Raw genomic sequence first — 20,051 nt, forward strand, 5'->3', positions numbered from 1 at the left:
TCTGAAGTGCTAGATTCTTTCGTGCTTTCGTTTTTTGAGAATTTCTAAATAAAATCAGTAAAAATTGATTTCCATTTTTTTTTAGTTTTGTCTATTTCTTTCTATTTACAATCTCACAAAACACAGTACTGCTCAATAACTATATTTAAAGGCTTTTTGTTTTTTATGTTTGTTTTCTGAAAAAAATATACCTTGTACGTGATGATGCCACATTGTTTTAGAATTGGACAGTAAAAAAAACTAAACATGTGAAAACTGCCTATTTTTGCTTCATGTTCTAAAGGGTTAACAAGCTCTGTATATACTCTTCCTTAAAAGGAATTATTGTATCATCTCAATACTGCTGAACAACTATAAAAAAAGGATTTGTATTTAAGTTGTAGTGTGTTTATTTGTTCCATTGGTTAATGTATTACTTTGTCTTTATTAGTGATTTGTTCACTTGAATCATTACTTGCTTACTAAATTGAAAAGTACTTGCGGGCTTCATGCCATCGTTTAAATTAAATTGGATAATAATTCTATTCCTTTTCAACTTTAAATAAAGAAGCACAATCGATAGCTTCCGCTACGGTATCGAGAATTGCGAAATTCACTTGATATATTTTGTAACCCTACAGACAACAAACCATTTGGTGATGTGGAACACATGCTACCAACAGGACTGCTCATTAAAAGTAAATGGCAAAGGTCATCTAGGGCTAGCCTTGGCTTGGGGGGGCATAAAAATAGGCCAAGGCGCTGTTTCAAACAAGCTCCGCGCTCTTCCCTCTCCATACACGCTCGCTGAAAAGCAAGTCCCTTGCTCTGAGCTCTCAATTATTTATTATTGAGCAGACACAGAGCTGCACTTCTCTCAACATCATCCTCTGCTTTTCTTCCGTTACCATAGAGAGACCGCGATATTATCGTCAAGTCTGCAATTGTTCAGTACATTCGCAATTACATCCTGTTTGAAGGTGTGAGAAACACCATCTCCTTGTCTACACACACCCAAATTCGAAGATAATCGCATCATTTCTCACTCTTATATCTACGCTGATCCCAAAGATTTGAATAATACCTTTCAAAGCGCAGACACACACATTGACTCTCGCACACGAACAAACACACACGGAGCTGCTATCCGTCATCAAAAATAACCGTCACTCCGCCTGTGTGAGCTAATCAGTTACAGGATGTCTGACAGGGGTAAAATTTATCTCTCATCTCACCCGAGCTATCAGAAAGTGAGCTCCGATTAGATTAAGCACGTATGGAAGTCTGATTCTAGGAGAACGGGCCCCTGTGGCCTCCGTGACACAGCCTGTTCCGTCTGCATGAGGGCGTGCGGCAGCTGTGGAGGCCCTCTGCCCCGCGCTGGGCCGGATGAGACTGGAGTGATGAAGAAGAATGATTAATGGGCAGTCGGCGCTATCAAAGAGCCCAGCCAGCTCAAAGATGAGAGATTGCTTTCTGACGATCATTAAATCCTGGTTGCCACATCTACAAGCGTGCACTTTTCATCTGGCCCCTGACGGGAGGAAAGGAGCGCTGCGAGACCGAGGGAAAAGGGATGCTGGGTGGGAAACGGGTTTCGTGTAGGGGTGTGGAGTGCATGAAACAACTAGTTAACTAATCGGTCTTACAGTATCGTACGCCCTGTAAAAGTTGTCTGCGTTTGGGTTCACAAGTCCCAAAATAATGCAACATGTGCCAAAGTAATTTCATAATCAAAGCTCATCAGGAGATCACCTACATATGAAAACTCTGTCATTATTTACTCACCTTTATGTCATTTCAAACCTGTATGACATTCTTTCTTCTAAAAAACACAAAAGAAGATCATTTGAAGAATATTGGTAACCAAATAACAGCGGTATTCATTCACTTCTACTGTATGAACACAAAACGATGTCACCAAGTCAACGCGTTGTTCAGTACCAAACATTCTTTAAAACATCTCCTTATGTGTTCCACAAAATAATGTAAGTCATACAAGAAATGACAATAAATGATGAGAGAATTTTCATTTTTTGGTGAACCATCCCTTAAAAAAAGGATTCCACAAAGGTGCAGGAAAATCTTCTTTACAACCCCAAAAAAAACAACGAATATGCACATACTTTTACTAGGTCTGGATTGTCTTCAAACAGGCTTTCCAAACACTCCAGTTTGTACAGCCCTCAAACTCACACCATTGGTTGAGCCACTGCGGATGTGTCAATAGCAATATTTGATAGGGCTACAGATCCGCAGTTTTCTGGGAAATTAGCCTACAAATAAATATTAGGAAATATTAGGTCTTAAGTTAGTTTACCCAAATAAATCGATGAACAAAATAATGCACTCTAAAAAGTGCCGGGTTGTTTTTGACCAATGCTAGGGGAAGAACAAATCAGCAATTGGGTTAAAAATAACCAATAGAACAGAAGTGTCTGTCAAATGGCTCAAAAATCCCAGCACATTTTAGTGTTATAATAATAGTCATAATCATTTTTCAAAACATGTTGTTTAAACATTTATGTTTGTTTCTTCTTGCTTGGCACACAAATGGACTTGCAAGGCATATTGTCACTTTAATTTTAAGTTATAAAAACTGTCCTCTCCATAACAGAAAGTTAAACAGGTTTACAAGTGCTTGAGTGAAGGACAACTAAAAGTTGTTATTGGGGTGAATAACCCGTTTACAAGTATTTTATGTAATATAACATGCACAAAATGACACACTTCAGATTATACAAAAAACACTCAAATCTATAGACTTCTTTTCCAAACACGTATACTCTTTAAACAGTGGAATACCGACACCTAAAACCGTCTATGGCGAAACGGCCACACAGGTGAAGGTAGATTTAATAACGTAGCGGTGAATGTACCACCAATTTTCACTATGTGAGTTTGAACACTCTCCATCACTGAACTGAGAAATTGCCAGAGCTATGCGGAAGCAGGTCATATGATCCTCTATCCCCAGAAAAAGTATCAATACTATCCATTGTGAACACTCATCTCCTCCATGACCAGCACTGCGGAACAAGGCCCTTCAGAGTGAAGGAAAATTAAACACTGCTCCGACTGAACGCAAATAATGAACGGGAGAAAATCTGTGTTTGCACTTTAGCAAAAGAGATAAATTCAGAGGAAGCGGTGTAAGAGAGAGATAACAAAAGGAAAATACTTGCTTATCACATGCTACAAGCACACTGTCGGATCTCAACAGGTCCGAGGTTGAGAACGAGGCGATAATATATGTATAAAATGCCATTAAGACCAAACTGATGGGCAAAGAGGTGTTACTCACCCAAAAGTACATCATCATTTCGACCACGGGGCAGGTGGGCGCACACGGGTGGAAATCGGGCGAGGGCAAAGCTGGGAATAATTCTGGTGGCTCGAAAGTCCGTTTGACTTTTCAGATCAGTCCAGAAAAATAACTATTTAAACTCAAGCATCAAAAATAGGGCAAAAAACTCAAGTACTAGTAAAACGAGCCAAGGGAGCTGTAAAAAGGCACAGCTGTTTCCTCCTTCCAGTTTCTTTTACTTTTTCCTTTTCGTCTTACTATAATCACACAAGTGCCTTTCTTCCTTGCTTTTTTCTTCACGTCACTCTCTCCCTCTCTCGCTCTGCACGCGTCTACTGCCCTGCGTCGTTCTGTTCCGGGTCTTATTGGCGAGTGGAATTCTTCTACTGCAGGCACCCTAGGAGATGTTTGGCAGCAGTTTCCAGCATTGCTTCAATGAGGCAGTGTTGCTCCGCAGGGAAAGGAGTCCATTGACACTTCAGGCACTGATTCAGCCACGGAGCAGCATCAGCATCAGCATCCGAGTACGAAAGGGAGGGGAGGGGGGAGGAGAGCTTCTCTTCTCCTCGTTGCTGCTGATGCTGCGGAGGCTGCCTGGGGCACCGGTGAGGAGAGTTGCTGGCTACTAGTGGAGACCTAGAAGCTTGAGAGCGGACCTTTCGTTCCCTTGGTTTCAGCACTCAGCTGACGGGCATAAAAAGTCGTGCAAGGCGAGGCGACAAAGAGCCGCAAACGTGGGTAAAAGCGTAAGTAAACGAGGTAGCACGAGTCAGCGCGCGGTGGGGTGCCTTTTTGTCTTTCTTGTTAGGCTTTGTTTCTGTTTCTCAAGATTGTTAGTCTGTGATACAGTGACAGCGAGGGAGAGGTGGCTGGGTACGAGAGGGGCTTGCAGGGTTCCGGCTTGCTGCGGCTCAGCCAATCAGGAGTCAGAGTGCTAGCGGAGAGCAGGGGGAATAGTTTGACAGGTTGTGTACCCTGAGAATGTGGCTGTTCGTTTTTTTGTGTGTGTTGGAGGAAAGACTTGTTTTTTCGTGCATGTGTGTATGCGTGCAGGAGTGTGTTTTGAGTGTGTATATGCATGCGGCATGCAGTGTGGAGGGGTGGGGGTAGATGGAGAGTGTTGGACCACGGTTTAACATCTCAGCCGTCTCAGCAATTTCCAACCCATACCGTCAACAGGCAGCGTCTTTAAATATTAACGTATGTAGTGTTGCACGTCCATTTCCGAATTGAGAGAACGCTAATTTGCCTAGAAGAATATCATGTTTAAAACAAAGCATGTCCGGAATGATGCTGTAATACATAATTTAGACCTTCTCTAAAGCTTTTCTATACATAGTGTATTTCAGAAGGGTTTTGGTGACATCAGATCAAAATCTTACAATTCTATTGTATAAAATATAAAAAAATCTATACATATAATGTATACAATATATACATGTGTATATATACAGTATATATGCATCTCAATGCAGTTACTTTTAGTTTAGCTTTTACCATAGTTTTCACAGAGAACCAATAAAAAAAGATAAGAAGTTGCATTAAAGAAGCTGTATTATCAAAGTATATTTCATGTCGGTATCATCAGTCAAAAAAGAGAGCGCCCCACGAGATGCCCGATTTTCACTTTTCACAGTTTCTTAAAAAATTTAAAGGAACCAAATAAAAATGGCTGGAGGAAGAAAATTAATTTGAGCCCCAAAGAAAATTGAGCAGCATTTGAGACTCACACAATCCCTTCAAAATATCATTACTCATGAAATGAGAGCTAATACCACCATATGCAAATCATTGGCGGGTGAAACTTTTAGCTAATCCTTTTCCTCCTTTTTCATTTGCAGTACATATAATGTTATTTTTATCCTGTAATATCTCTTTACCCTCCATCCTCATTACTTTCTTGCTCTTTCTCTCTCGAACACACGCACACTTTCCATCTCTCCATTTGTTCTCCAGCACTATCTGTACAATTTTTTCCGGCATGCCGAGGGTGCCGTGTGTTCGGGTTAAGCACTCGGAGGACGACCGGCCCTGGGGACGTCATTTTCCATTACAGAGACAAGAAACCTTTTCTCTCAGATGAAGAAGGAGGGGAAAAGTCGAAGCCCTGAATTGGTTATGCTTCTTGTCGTGTTCCTTCGCTCCCTCGACTTGCGATTCGTTTAGTCAATATTTAATGCTGGTGTTGTGCAGTGTGGTTGTCTGTTGGCTCGATCCACGGGTTTGATCTCAATGTCTCGCCTGATCTTTCTCTAGGCTTATAGGCCTGCTCTGAGATGTGACGGTGGGTTTTTTTACATGTCAGAAGTGTGGCACAAGCTTGTTAATGGTTACTCACTTTGCTTGGATGGAGTGGAGAGAAACTGAGCGAGAGATAAAGGAAGCCGAACAGATCATGTGCTCACTGCGAGGGTTTGAGAATGAATCCTGAGATGCAAATATTGGTGTATTAATGTTCGGACGGTGGCCTTTTAGTTCACTTTTAGCTCATTCAACGCTTCGCTGGTACACAGTCACGCACGTTCTCACCCTGCCCGCAGCAGCCAATGCCCTTTCGGACCACCTGAGCACAGGTGTCAAGCGGAGTGAAGTGCAAAGGTGGCTATTTTTCTTTTTTAAACAGGGCAGATGGGCAAGGTTCGGTCTGAGCAGGCCCAAGCCGAGCTGGTGGCCAAGCCAGACTGTCTTAATTAGGTGCTGGCTTCTGCCAACGGCAGGTGAACACATCTGGGACGGCATTTGGCCGCAAGCGCAGCAGGTCTTGGAAATAGTGCAAGCATTGGAATTCGTATGGTGCAGAAACAAGTGATTCTCTTCTTTTTACCCCATACTAAAACCCAGAAGTGAGCAGCAATACATTTCCACACCACACAGAATAAAGGTTCCTCACCGCGCGAGCTTGCCAGATATTAAAAGTGTCTGTCTTTGGAGATTTGCGTTCGTTTTGCGCACTGCCAAAGCCCGAGCAGCCCAAGAGTCCTATCAATTACACACGTTCTGCTGAAAAGCTGAAATTCAGCTCTGACAGGACACAGCATTATGTGCACAACTATGAGATTCCAGCCATGGCTACTGGACATTTGTGTTTCCTTTGTCCCCTGCAACTGCCCTCCATTGCCTTTGTTTACAAAGATGACTCGATCGCTCAGGGTCGGCCTCAGTTCTGAATTGAGGAACTGACTTCATTTTTACATATCAAAAATTAAAATTTTGAATAAATTGGCCACATACTACAGAATGCTGATAGAATTTCATATGAATGACAGAAAGTGGAATTTACAGAATGAATAACTGAACAGCCTTGAAACAGCCTTTGTTTATAACAAAGCAAATTGTTACCTCATTACAGTAAATATGTTTCGATATTTTCTGATAGTTTTTCTGCCAATTTGTCATTTAAAGTGATAACATAAAGATGATCATAACCATCAAAACAGACTTTAAATTTGCAATACAGATAATAATACAATTGATTTAATAGAAAACATATGAAATTGTTCATCTTTAAAAAATAAAAGATGTGCACATTTCTGCTGATTTCAGGGCTAGAAGCACTAAATGCCTGGTTATTTTAACCCATTGTTTGGTCTAAGAGGTACAAACAAAACAGTTGGTTAAAATTACCTCGAAAAATGTTTACATTTCATACAACCCAGCATTTGCGGGATTAAACAAAACAGGATATGTCAGTTTTTAACCAAATGGTTTTGTTTGTACCGTTTTGATCGAACAGAAAATCTATAAAAATACATATTTAATCTTGTTACAATTTGCTTTGTTATAAACAAACTTGTGTTGTTGTTTTAGACCAATGAAACTTTTCTGGTTGATCGTTTTTGGGAAACTTTTCTTTACTGCACATTCCGGAAGCATAACAATCCGAAATAACCCCCCAAAATCCCCAAATAAGCCCAAACATGTTTTTGCGATGCGTGTATGAAAACATGTCCATATTCAATTAATTAAAACAACTAAATTGTTTCATTTATTTCTTTCCTTTTTCATTCCACTTCCTGAATTCCTATTCGCAATCAGAGTCAAATTTCATTTAATTTTATAAATCACACACACACTTAAGTGTCGCAGGAAGACTAAATATCTAAAACCCCTCGTAAAGAAACCGATTTCTCCCTCTGAACACAAACACAGTAACCCTCACCCCATCAGCCACTCAACCCAGTGAGCTTCACCTTCCTTATCAAAGTTTTACCCAACGTCATCATTTCTGCCTCCATAAAATCTATGAAACTGCATACTTCTCTGTCCCGCTCTCAGCGCACTCCCTTCCAATTACCGTGCCAGTTCATTTATTCATTAACCCGCCAAGGAAAATCGAGGGGGACCTAATTCAAAAACAACCGCCCTCCATTTCTCTCCATCTGGTGGGGAGCTTCAATTCTCCAGACACGTTCAAGTGACTTAATCTGGTTAAGGTGCAGTTTAGTGTCTGTAGAGAGTTTGGAAGGTTGAGAAACAGGTTGCCATTCTAAGTCCACTTTAGTTAAAAGCACCTTCTAATGCTCATTGCGGCACAGGAAGTGACACACATGGAGGTATGGTCCAATCAAAATCAAGTGGATAACGGGCAGAAGAGCTTTGTTTCACTTGATTAAAGATGCATTGACTAATTAGCTCAATTTTTCAAAAAGGCATGCGGTTAGTAGCGTCTTTAAACTCATTTATGGAGATCTGAATGATAGCACGCTAGCACGCTTAAACACCAAATATACTTTGGCTATTCAAAAGATTGCATTTCCCAATACCATTAGTAAAATTTTCCACGTCCAAAAGTGAAGTGGAAAGATTGGAGTTTGGTCAAAGTAGGAATTAGGAAGTTAGGAATGCGTAACTGCGCCGAGCCTTCCAATCATGCCAACAGCCGCTCAATCGAAATAAGTAAATAAAGTCAAATGAGGCGTTAGACTATAACTGATTTATTTTACTTTGTTTCTGAGGTGTTTGTGTAGGTTCAGCTACACAAAAAGGTTTGTTTTCTCCCTTTAGCACACAAAGCCAGCATCAGTTTAGAGGCTTTTCCCTTCAGCAATGACACCTGTGTTGGTGTGACACAGTCTCATTCAAAAGCAGTCATGACAAAATGACACAGTTTTCCAGTGTGTGACATCTTTGAATGAAACAGGATTAAGATGGCAAACTGGTGTGTAAGAATGATAGACGTGTCAAGTGAGAACCTCTCTAGTACTGTCAAGCACTATCCCGATTCATGTGCATGAAAGCATATTTGCTTCTATAAATAAACAAAAAAAGGAAATTGATATGAGGAAGTATAAAATAAAGATATATGGGCAGTATTTTCATTTTCGGGGGGGGGGGGGGTGTGGGGTGCATCTACATGGAGCCAAGACCCCCCCACCCCCAGGTCCAGACATAGTCCACTGTTATCTCCATGATCAGGCTGAAAGGGGCTGCCAAACACATCTCAGATTACATCAATACAGCAAAAAGTCGACACCTACGTGACACTGAGATGAATGATTCAAAGATGTTGAGGTTAATGATTTAAAGAAAGAAAATTGTGGTCCTGCCTGTGAAAACACAGAAGTACATTTGGGGGATCTACTGTTTCCTACATAATGTAACGAAAAGTCTCTGCCAGTATAACCTTGATATATTTAATATTGACCGAGCAAGGCCATGTCAAAATTATAATAGTGATATTGTTGAAATCAAACTTTAATGCTTGTTAAGATGAGATTAGAAGATCCTGGTTTTCACATGGTCACAATTGGTTAAAACCATTCTGTTTCCTTTTTTCTTGCTTGCTCCTGTAAAGCTGCTTTGGAACAACGCACATTGTGAAAAGCGCTATATAAATAAATGAAATTGAATTGAATTAAAACATCTACAATGACAATAATATCTGCAGTGCTAGCCACTCATTTACATTTATGCATTTGGCAGACGCTTTTATCCAAAGCGACTTACATTGCATTTTTCCTGTACATTTATTTTTCTAAGTACGTGCAATCCCCTGGGCTCTAACCACTGAGCTACAGGAAAGCTCATCATACTCTGGGGGTGTGGTCTACAAATGGGAACACAAATCCCTATTTGTTGCCACTCATTCACCTATGACAAAAATAAAGACACTGGCCAAATTTTGAAAAAAGCTATGAAAATGCAAAAAAGAAATTTGAAGACAGTAATGGAATTTAACACTTTCTGTTTAAGTTGCCCAATAAGATTAAAGGGACAGTTCAACCCTACAACCCCCCCAAATAAAAAATGTGTCATAAATTACTCACCCTTAATTTTTTTGCTATCCTACATTCTTTAAAATATCTTCTTTTGTGTTGATCAAAGAAATGTACATTTTAAAATTGCTTGGTTACAAGCATTCTTCCAAATATCTTTCTCTTTGGTTCTCAGAACGAAGACATTTTTACAGATCTGGAACAAATTGAGGATGAGCAAATAAAGACAACATTTTCATTATTGGGTGAACTGTTCCTTTAATCGAACACATACAGAACACACCTCACATGTCCAAAGTCGGCACACAGCAAATTTCCACACAGCACAGAAGACAGAAGCCAAACTATATCCAAACTCTGCTGGCAAAGTTTTCTTCTGTAACATGCCTGCTCACTCTTCTTCTGAAAACATGCCTGCTCGCTCAGTCGGGAAACCAGTGAAAAACAAGTTACCCTTTGAGATTTATATTTCTGATCCTCCAAATCCTTTTTTATCTTAATCTAGTATAAGGCAGTAAATTGCTGCTGCTCTCCTCTCTCCCTGTCCTTGCCTGTCTGTATGCTAATACTGTTTGACATATTTCTGAGGAAGACGTAGCATCAGTATTTATCAATCCATAATAAGACAGAGGCACTGACATGCGCTAAGATTACAGTTTAATTAAAACTTGAGTAGCCAACTAATATTCAGTTCTTAAACAGACACATCATATGCCAATGCATTACTCATTTAGATCTTGTATAACCGCGGACAAAGGCAGGCAGTGATCTGTATGAGGAACACCACGTTTGGCTGCAAGATCAGCCTTATTCCCTGTATACAGCTTGTTTTCGAGATGGGCACACAGTAGAAAATAAACTAAGTCACCTTGAAATAGAGTAGGCTATTGCTATTGAGCGTCACTATCACCTCTATGTCTGTATATGATAAGTCAAATCTCTTTTTGATAGGTTAATGTAAATCACTGAATATAAACATACAGTACTGTAATGATTCGTAACAACTCATTACAACAACAATTTAACATACAGTAGTCCAAAAACAGGTATTCTTAAACCATGACAGAATTATACAGCAAAATATCAAAAGCAGGTGTCAATTGTATACTAATATAAAGGTTTTCAAGGCAACAACTAAAACAAACGTTATGCGGTCCAACCCCTTAATTCTAGTAGACCTCCGAAAAAAAAATCTATAACTGTTGAATTTAATACACTTATTAAACAATAAAATATGAATTTAAAAGAATCTTAATATAAATGAAAAACATAATAACGAAACATTTAACTTTGGGCCAGCACTTGTGTCCGATGAAACCATATATAGCACAAGCAGCAAAACATTTGACAAAAACAACTTAAAACATAAATGCTTAAAACGTGTGAAAAAATGGTCGAACATGAGGTGTCTGCAAATGACACTTGCTTTGATATTTATAGTTTCTAATGCATCTCATTGCTTTTATTATTATTAAAATCGGAATGTGATTTTATAAGCAGATGTGTTCCTATAAAACTGTACAATTCTTTTAAATCAAAGCAGTCTCACATCAATTAGCTTCCTCGTTCTGTATAAAAAATGGACACCTCTGGTTGAAGCCTTGCCCAGCCAAAACACATCTGATGCCAAATTACAATAGCCAGCGGGAGACCTCAAGGTGGCAAAGGGAGCAGAGAGGCAGTGCCAACCATCGCAGCAATTTGGAGAACACATGCCGGGCATCCACTCACCAGTCTTGTGACAAGGGGCACCCCAAAATGCCAGAAGTGATCGTTCAGCAGCCCGCTGTACACTACGTTTCCAAAGAGAGCAATGCTTCCTGTTTTACACAGCCCGTTTCCTGGTTTGGTTTCTGCAAAAGAAGAGACAACGGATCAGGCAAAACATTTCAAGAAAGAAATGAAAGAAAATATTTATGGCCATGTGTATTTGAACCGAGTTAGCACATCGCATCCTCTCTGCTGTTCGGTACCCGTCAGTGGAATCTGTGTTTGGCATATGATCAACATTGGGGTCAGGCCTGCTTACACAGCAAAGCAAACCAACAGCTGCATTGAACCTCCTCTGGGTAACAAACACACACAGTACACGAACACTAAGATCATTGCAGAAAAAGAAAAACATGGCTGTACATCACGCTTACGCAGCACGCACGCATATTTCCCCAGTTTGAAAGCAGACTCGGAGAATAGCGTATGAAGATTGCGACGTACATTAAATTATTCTCTATAAATGCCAAGTACAGCAAAAATCTGCATTATGCCTCAAAACAATAGTGAAGCGCATATTGTGGACCGCACCACAGCAAGCCATGCATTCATTATTGAAAAACAAAAAGTAAAAAGGCCCATTAAAATGTCACTTGTGCTCTTTGTGGCTGTGGCGACACATGATTTTTAGTGTTATAAATGGGCCTCGCGTTATTGTTTATGGTGGCTGCTAGCCGCAGGCTCCCCGGCCGTGACTGTAAAGTCCACGGATCACACACCACGAGACTCCGACACGCTTCTATCCGCTCTATACATCACCCCATGAATATTCATGGTACAGGGCCGCGCTCCAGCCAATCGATCACAACTATAACGCATTTATATCCATGATACATGTGGCTGATTTTTCGGTGTCTAGAAATAAAAAGATATGGCCTAATTAGCAATAAAACAGCCTGCACGCTTTTCCATCTCCGCTCGCAATTTCCAACGAAGATTTGGAGACCGAATGCCATGCGCTCTTTTTGCAGGTGATGTAATTCAGAGCGCGCAGTCGTTGCATCACAGGAGCGTGTCGTAAGGTGAGACGAGACGCGGAGAGGGATGGCTGTCTCGTTTACCTGCTGTCTGTTGGCACCGTTTAAGCTTGGCATCTGCGGGCATGTTTCTCACCACGCCTCACCTGTGATTAATTATTGACAGCAAGATGAGAACGCAGTAAAGTAATGTTGCTCTGACATGCTACACTGCAGATACATTACAACAACCCCTCCAGGCTGCACGCTATAACCCTCTTTCTTTTTCACACGCGCTTTTGTCTTTAAAGCCTCTCCCGCTCGCACTGACAACCTTTCCTAACCTATCTCTCTCTCTCTTCTTTACTCTCCCTGCCCCGCATTTTGGCAAATTTGACAAGAGCTTTCAAAACCGAGCAAATTGTCAAAGTTGTCCCAAACAATGTGTGAGCAGAGGTTTGATAAGGAGGCAATAACAGTTTGATTTAAGGCAGAGAAAAGTGTCATCACATCTAAATCTGCCATCAGCGCATTTTGGCTCGGGATCGTCAGCGCATCGCTGCACACTCATGCAGATAAATGGAGGAGTTCAAGTTGAAACTGAGACTGCATTATGTCGCCTTTTTCTCTGCAAGGATGACAATACACACCGTAAATGATTCCTGTCGGATCTGAAGGGAAATACCCGACAGTAAATCTCAAGGGAGATGCAAGTTTTTTCAGCTTCACTACTACACTATAGTAAAGCAAGAAATCTTTATATAAGTAAACTGATATCAAAGTTTTAAAATGCATGTAAATATTGTTTAATACTTAAGGTTAAGGCTTATTAATTCCATTGCAAAAGCTTAACCTGTAAAAATACTGCTGCTTCAAAAAGTATTTGGAAACTTTAGTCACACTTAAAATATAAGAATACATTTCATAAAATAAGACAATATGGCAACTGCAAAAACATGACATATGATACAACATGTTTTCATCGGACGAACATTTCTGGCCCGAAATTAACTTCCAGTCTGTGTTTGGTTGTAATATATCAATTTATGTTATATTTAATTAATATTAACATTTATTAATAGTAATATTGAATTGAACTGTATATTAAATTATTGTACTTAAATGAACAGTAATTGATTCTTTGCGGAGGTCTACCAGAAGTTAAGTTGGACGACATAACGTTTCTTTATGTGTCTCTGCTGAAACCGTACAACAGCTTTCAAGCAACTAACTTTACTTATCTGAGTCATTTTTTCAATATGATTTTTAGCAAATGTCAGTTCCCCTTAAGCTGGCACAGCTGTACCGTGCTTAACACTAACTATGGACATGTGCCATAACGTTTGAAAGACAGAAACTTTTGGTCTGACAAACGTGTTTTTCTTTGAAATACTCTGCTTAACTTCTTCAAAATTATTCGATTCAATATTTTGTTATATTTTTAAAGGCAGCCAAGTGGCCAAATTTTAGCCCTGTGTATATCGATAAATGCTCACGTCACTGCACAAATATCCAAATCTTACTTTTGTTTTTGCCAAGGAAACAACAGGAAAGACCCCGAAGTGTACCTAGAAATCCCACAATGCCTGCCTCCTCCTGACTGGAAGCTTCCTCCCACAGGTCCTATAGCTCTGGCAGTGGCCATCCTGTCCTGGGCCCGCGCTTCCTTAAGCCACACTGACCCGGATCTGTTTTGGCATTGCTCTGATACCAAACCAGCAGACGTGGCCCTTCCTCTCTGCGGGGCAGCGCTGTCAGTGCTTCCATCCAACCCAAACACACCAGCCACACGAGCCTGTCCATATGGCCATCCCACCCTGCCCGTTTCTGGGCCAGAGACCGCTTCACCGGGGCTGGAGAGAAAGAAACCCCTCTAGTTCCCGAGGCCTCTCGAGGGCATCACAATGCCTCTCCAAACGATGTATTCATTACCCCTCGTCTACCCCGGGGATGCTAAACAGCCTCGTCTCAGAGTAGGGAGTGTGGCCATATCTGGTTAAACACTGCTCCAGTCGCACTTAATCATGTGCAGTTGGAGGGGCAGTTCGTGCCTGCGCTCTGATTAATACAGCATGAAGCAGAGGCGGCAGACATAGCTGCAAGGGACGCAAGGCATTAATAACCGCATGCTGCCAGTGTCTCTGTTGCTACCTCCACTCTCCTAAAACCTGGAGAGACCACGAACACGGACACACATACAACATCAGGAGACGTCATGCTGGTGGGATGCTGTTAATATCACCACGGAGGCATTGGTGTTGCTATGGTCAACTGTCTATCAAACTTTTAAAAACTTTTCTTTAAAATTTGTAAGTTATTTAGATGTTTAACTAGTTGTACTCTTCTGAGTAATACTACTACTACTATAGGCTTACTATAAGTTTGTAAACATTCGAGATGCGCACGCATCTTGGTTGGAGAAAAACCCGGAAGAGATAATTACACGGATACGGTATACAAAGTAGTTACACGTAGAAAGATTAAAGAAAATCTACCTGAAATAAAATAAACACGGATCCGGATGGTTTTGTCAGTCTAGCCGGTTCGTTTAATGACTTGTTTAGATTTAAATGGCTTATTCAACAACGGTATTCCATAGGAAATATAACCATAATTTTTGCCATTCCTATTCTGACATCCAACAAAACAAAAATACATTTATGAAGGAATTGTCTCCTCCGTTTCACTCATTGCTGCCTTGTTTCTGCAACCAGTATGCAGTGATGTAACCGTGACGTCAACTCCAAATTGGTCTATAACTACTATTAATTATAATATACTAACAAAAATATACATCATATTGATTATTTTTATTATTATTACATTGCTATATTCATGATCATTATTATTACTATTATTATAATTTAAATTTATCTCAATAATTCCATTTACGTATAGTTTTGCTTCAGAAGACATTAACCCACAGCAGTCATTTGGATGACTCTAATGAGGATGTTTGGGCTTTTTGGAGCGTCACCATTTTGAGAACCGTACAAGAAGATAACATGACGGCATTTTAATATAAAACGATTTGCATTATGAAAAAAGTTTTGCATAGATGTGAGTAAATTATGAGAGACTTTTCAAATGTGCGTGAACTATTCTTTTAATATCTGTAAAGCACAGAACAAATACAATACTTTTGTGCATTGAGAATTTGACTTATCTGTACCGAACCCAGCAAAGACAAGGAGGGGGGGACTTTTGCACTTGAGCGCGCTATTGACGAGAGCACTAAATAAATACAATGTCATCAGCCGAGCACTAAATATGCTGAGGTCTCCAACCTGAAATTAAAAATCAACCAGAAGGCAATATTGATGGAACAGGGGAAGCGATAAAATCCGGGAAAATGAGCTTTTGAAACTTTCTCCCTGCCATCGGCGGGAGATTATTGTTTGTGGGGGAAGCTGTTCTGCCGCGCGATAAAAAATGACTCGTGCCGCACGCCGCTCGTTTCTTTGTTTCCGCCCTTTTGCTTTACGATTCTCCCGCGCGTGGAGCTTCGCAATGCTACGCCATGGCGTTATTTATTAAAATATGAGCAAATCGATGGCTGATGTCCTTATAGATTACTTTGAAATCATAAAAAGGCCTTGACAGGAAATGCGGAGTAATACAATTTAATTAAACTCCATATCCTCCCCCTGTGCAGCCGCCTGATTAAAGTGGCAGTCAAATAAAACAGCGTTTAATTGGCATACAACACGAAAGCTGTTTGCATGTTTATTTAACATTGCAGCGTATTAATAAAAAATTAGAACCCTAATTGGGCTAACTTGTGCAGGCAGGAGCGGCTCCTGGCTCTACTTCCCTCTACAGTTTAATGAACTGTGACTGAAAAATAATCCCAGGCTAGTTTAATATTTCTGCAGTCATACTTGATGAAAATCCCCACTCTCATTGGCCAAGAGCCACACATTAAAAAGCAATCATGGATACCTGGGCCTGCTGGTGAGAATCCCCAGTGGAACGGACCACTTGGAGGGGCCTGGCGTAGAGAACCGTCCCGGCAGGGGGAGGGGGAGGATCATTAGCGTTTTGCATATCTCCGGTGAGCCATTTCGCTGGTTTGTCCCCAGCTAGCTCCCTCCCAACACTTCAGAGCCCCCCGTCAACCCACCTGGCATTTGCTGTATCGCACTCTCATATACTTGTTTCAGATTTGTGTGTAGTGACCAAAAATACGAGGCTCTTTGATCAGTGACCAAACATCTCGGACCATTGAAGCAAATGCATGACAACGCCATTGTCTGGCTCATTGTCACTGTGACTTTAAATATTTATGATTTTACTTCTGTTTAACAATACAAGTCACCTTAAACATTTGCCAAGATGATATTATTTCCTGTATGAGAAAGGTTGAAAATAAGGAATAAATACATTAGAAAAACATCAGATTGCAATCAAAAAGAATCACAAAATACAGCGCAAACTGCAGCTATCAGCTAATTAAGAAAAAAAAATTGCTGTCATGCCAATGAAGCACACCTAAAATTTAGAGAGAGAGATTCCTGACAGCTGTATACGCCGCCCACCGCATTCCAACCATCGCTCAAAAAGCATCAAAAAGGATCTTCCCCCGACTTGATTCATTTATATTGTATAGCGAGAGCTGATATTGGAGAAAAGAGGCGAACGACAAGAAATGAAGTTAGTATGCTGGTGAGGATTCTTTCCTAAAGAAAACTGGTAAATTGCCGCTCGTTCTTGATCTGCCCTGGTTTGTCACCCACAGCTGCCAGGAGAGTCCCAGGAGTCAGGACTCACAGATGCTTTGAGTTCAGACTCCCCTGTCAGTCTTCATTTACTGTCTCCCAGTGTAAAATGACAGTACCTGAGAACCAAACAGACTCCACACACCTCGTGAGGTGGTGAAAGCTGCTAGTGAATCTAATCGCTCCTGAAGGAGGAATGTAAACAGCGTGCGATAATATAATGACAAAAGTCAAAGCCGAAGTTCATTAAAATGAAATACAATTTGCAGCACTCTTAGAAATATACAGACTAAAAAACCTAGAATGGGCAATAAAAGCAATTAAAATGCTTTTTAATGCAGGTTTATCCTATTCTTTATTCTTTCATTTATTTGATGGAAGGTGAAGACTATTTAAAAATAGATAAAATCGTATATTAAGCACAATGAACATGGACATTAAAAACATATTCGCTAAGAATGAATTGAAGTCACTTATAGAATGAGTTTAATCTCTATAATGTTTTAGTGACTAGACACCACTAGATTTATGCAGGTTGGGCAAAACGTCCCAAACATTAAGTTCCAAACACATCTGCATGCTGCAAATTTTCCCGAAAACAAATGGTCGAATAAAATGCGAAAAGTGTTTGTTTCCATCACACCTCATGATATATGTTTGAATATAATGTTCTCTTTTCTAATTTGATAAACGCCTGCGGCCCTAATCACTAAAACAAAAAAGTATTTTCTTTATAAAACTCTCTTTATCACCTTTTTCTGTGGGTGGCAATGCCAGGCAAATAGCGATGTGTTTAGTAAACAAGGAGCGAGATCTATAATAAGCCCAATTTACAACCCTAAGAGGCGTGTTTTAGCTGAAAAGGATAACAATTACTTAATTTAAACACTCACAGCGCAGATCTATTTCAGCGTGTTTGGCACCTGGTTAAACTGGATTGCTGGGTGGTAAGTAAATTAGATGAAAGTGTCGATTCTTGGCGAATATGGTCCCCTGTGTTCTTAATAACCAAAGAAGCACTATTGAATGTGTTTGAAAGTGACCGAGTATGTGTGTGGAAGTCACAAATAGTGTGATCCCTTTTCTGGCCTCGGGATACCTTGTATTGGAAAATCCGGCCCATGAGGTCTAATTGAGGAGGTTGGGGAGAGGGTCTATTAAAGATCAAAGCTGATTGATCGGCGCTGACCTGACAACCCGTGTTCTCCTGTGAACTGACCACATGGAGGCATTGCCTTAACAAGACTTGGGTCAGAGGGGATCACCACACACACACAAACACACACACACACACACACACAAACCATTAAGCGCACAAACATACGAAGATAAAAAGAAGCGATCTTTAGATCTTTAGTATGTCTGGAAATTGTGGCACGTTTAGAAAGCTACAGGCTCCGGCAATTAAACGACTGTGGCGCACTCTGACTGGCATCACAAAAGGTTTTCGATGTTACCTCTCATCCTGGTTGAAAAATCACTACAATTCATTCGGGCTCAAAATCAGCCAATGACAGTGGATGTGTTTGATGTTCAAGCCCAGAAAACTCACAGATGCAGTTCTAAACAAATACATCAATGTGATCCGCCAAACAGAAAATAACGGCATCCAAACCCATAAACAGCAGCAGTGGGTGAAAATAAACAACATCTATTCGACAAAAGAAAACTTAAAATCTTGTATATTTTGAAAGAAGTTGCAAGTGATTCTTTACTCTTTAACGTTCTTATGTGTTTTTTATATAACACGAGCGCGTAGGTCAGGGTCGCTGCGGGACCACGGTAATGCCACTCATTACTTGGCATGTGGTGCCATTAAAAGACTGACAGGTTTCAAGACTCGTTAGATGGTGTCATTAAATTATATATAAAGAAACCATTTGGAGAAGGGCCGATAGTGTGATATTCATGAGAAGATACACACAGTTTGTCATTAAGAGTGAGTATATAATTTATGCCAACCATCACCAAGAAACAGATGAGGTATTTATGAAGAGTTTGAAACACACCGGCTTGCCAAGACTCCTACCAGCCCTCCCAAAAGACAAAGCAAATAAAAATAAACCGATAAAATAACTACAATGCATGTATAATAAAAGAAACCTTGCGGTAATTGGTTATGGGGGTTGATGCTCCAGTCAAATAGTCTCCATGCATCACTGTAGCCATTACACTTTAGGTGGTGGAAAAGCACAGCGCCTCTGTTTTCTCCCAAGGCTGTCTTGCAGACCAGTCTGTCGCTCGCCAAGCATCAATCAAGCGCTGTGTCCTGGCACAGAACCGATCGATGGCCAACACAGCATCTCATTGATAGAAGACAGCTCCTGACTAAGATATAGCATAACTTTTCTGCTGCCTAGTCCAGCAATAATCTCCAAGGTCAATGGGAGGCGTTCAAATGGCAGCGTTACACAGATCCCGGGTTTGAAGCCACCGCGGCTGGGAAATCGTTAAATCCATAACGGGCAGCTCAAAAGCACGAGAGCCATCTTATGCATGAAATTCTGATCTTGTCTGCTTCAGAGGCCAGACAATCCTGACCCGGGTGAGACAGATTAGGGGAGATCTAGGACGGGCACTTTCAGCAATTACGCTTTTTTTTGACAATGGCTAGAAAATCATTCAGTTGTAAAGTGGAGGGATGATCAGCCAATCGAATTCGAATAACTTCAAGAGTATCAATCATTATAGCTTTTACTATAATAAAAATGTCCACCACTAAAATGATAGGTAACAATTCAGTGTAGGGGGCAATTCTCACTATTAACTAGTTGTTATTAACATGCCTATTATTGGCTGTTTATTAGTATTTATAAAGCACATATTCTGCATGACCATACTCTACATCCGTAATCCTGCCCAAAACCTTAACCTATCAACTACCCTACTAACTATTAATACGCAACAAATTAAGAGTCTATTGGGGAAAAAGTCGTAGTTAGTGGTTTGTTAATGGCGAGAATTGCCCCCTGAAGTGGAACCAAATTATATTTAGCAAATTATTAAGGGAGATAATAGCCACATACTGTATTGAGGTTATGCATGTGTCGTCACCATCCCAAGTAAACACGCCGGAATGCGCCCACTTGAGTGAACGTTCGGCACG

General features: G+C 40.5%; 1 protein-coding gene across 12 annotated transcripts in view; it reads right to left on the reverse strand.

The window, feature by feature from the left end:
* rbfox3a (RNA binding fox-1 homolog 3a) overlaps nt 1-20,051 on the reverse strand; it is a 398,996-nt gene that overhangs the window by 122,559 nt on the left and 256,386 nt on the right. For all 12 annotated transcript variants that reach the window (XM_056770690.1, XM_056770691.1, XM_056770695.1 and 9 more), the window contains one exon: nt 11,233-11,354. In XM_056770690.1, coding sequence (XP_056626668.1) covers nt 11,233-11,354 — 122 coding nt within the window. The remainder of the gene's footprint in view (nt 1-11,232; nt 11,355-20,051) is intronic.

Source organism: Triplophysa dalaica, chromosome 17, assembly GCF_015846415.1.
Source record: "Triplophysa dalaica isolate WHDGS20190420 chromosome 17, ASM1584641v1, whole genome shotgun sequence".
In the NCBI taxonomy this organism is placed as follows: Eukaryota; Metazoa; Chordata; class Actinopteri; order Cypriniformes; family Nemacheilidae; genus Triplophysa; species Triplophysa dalaica.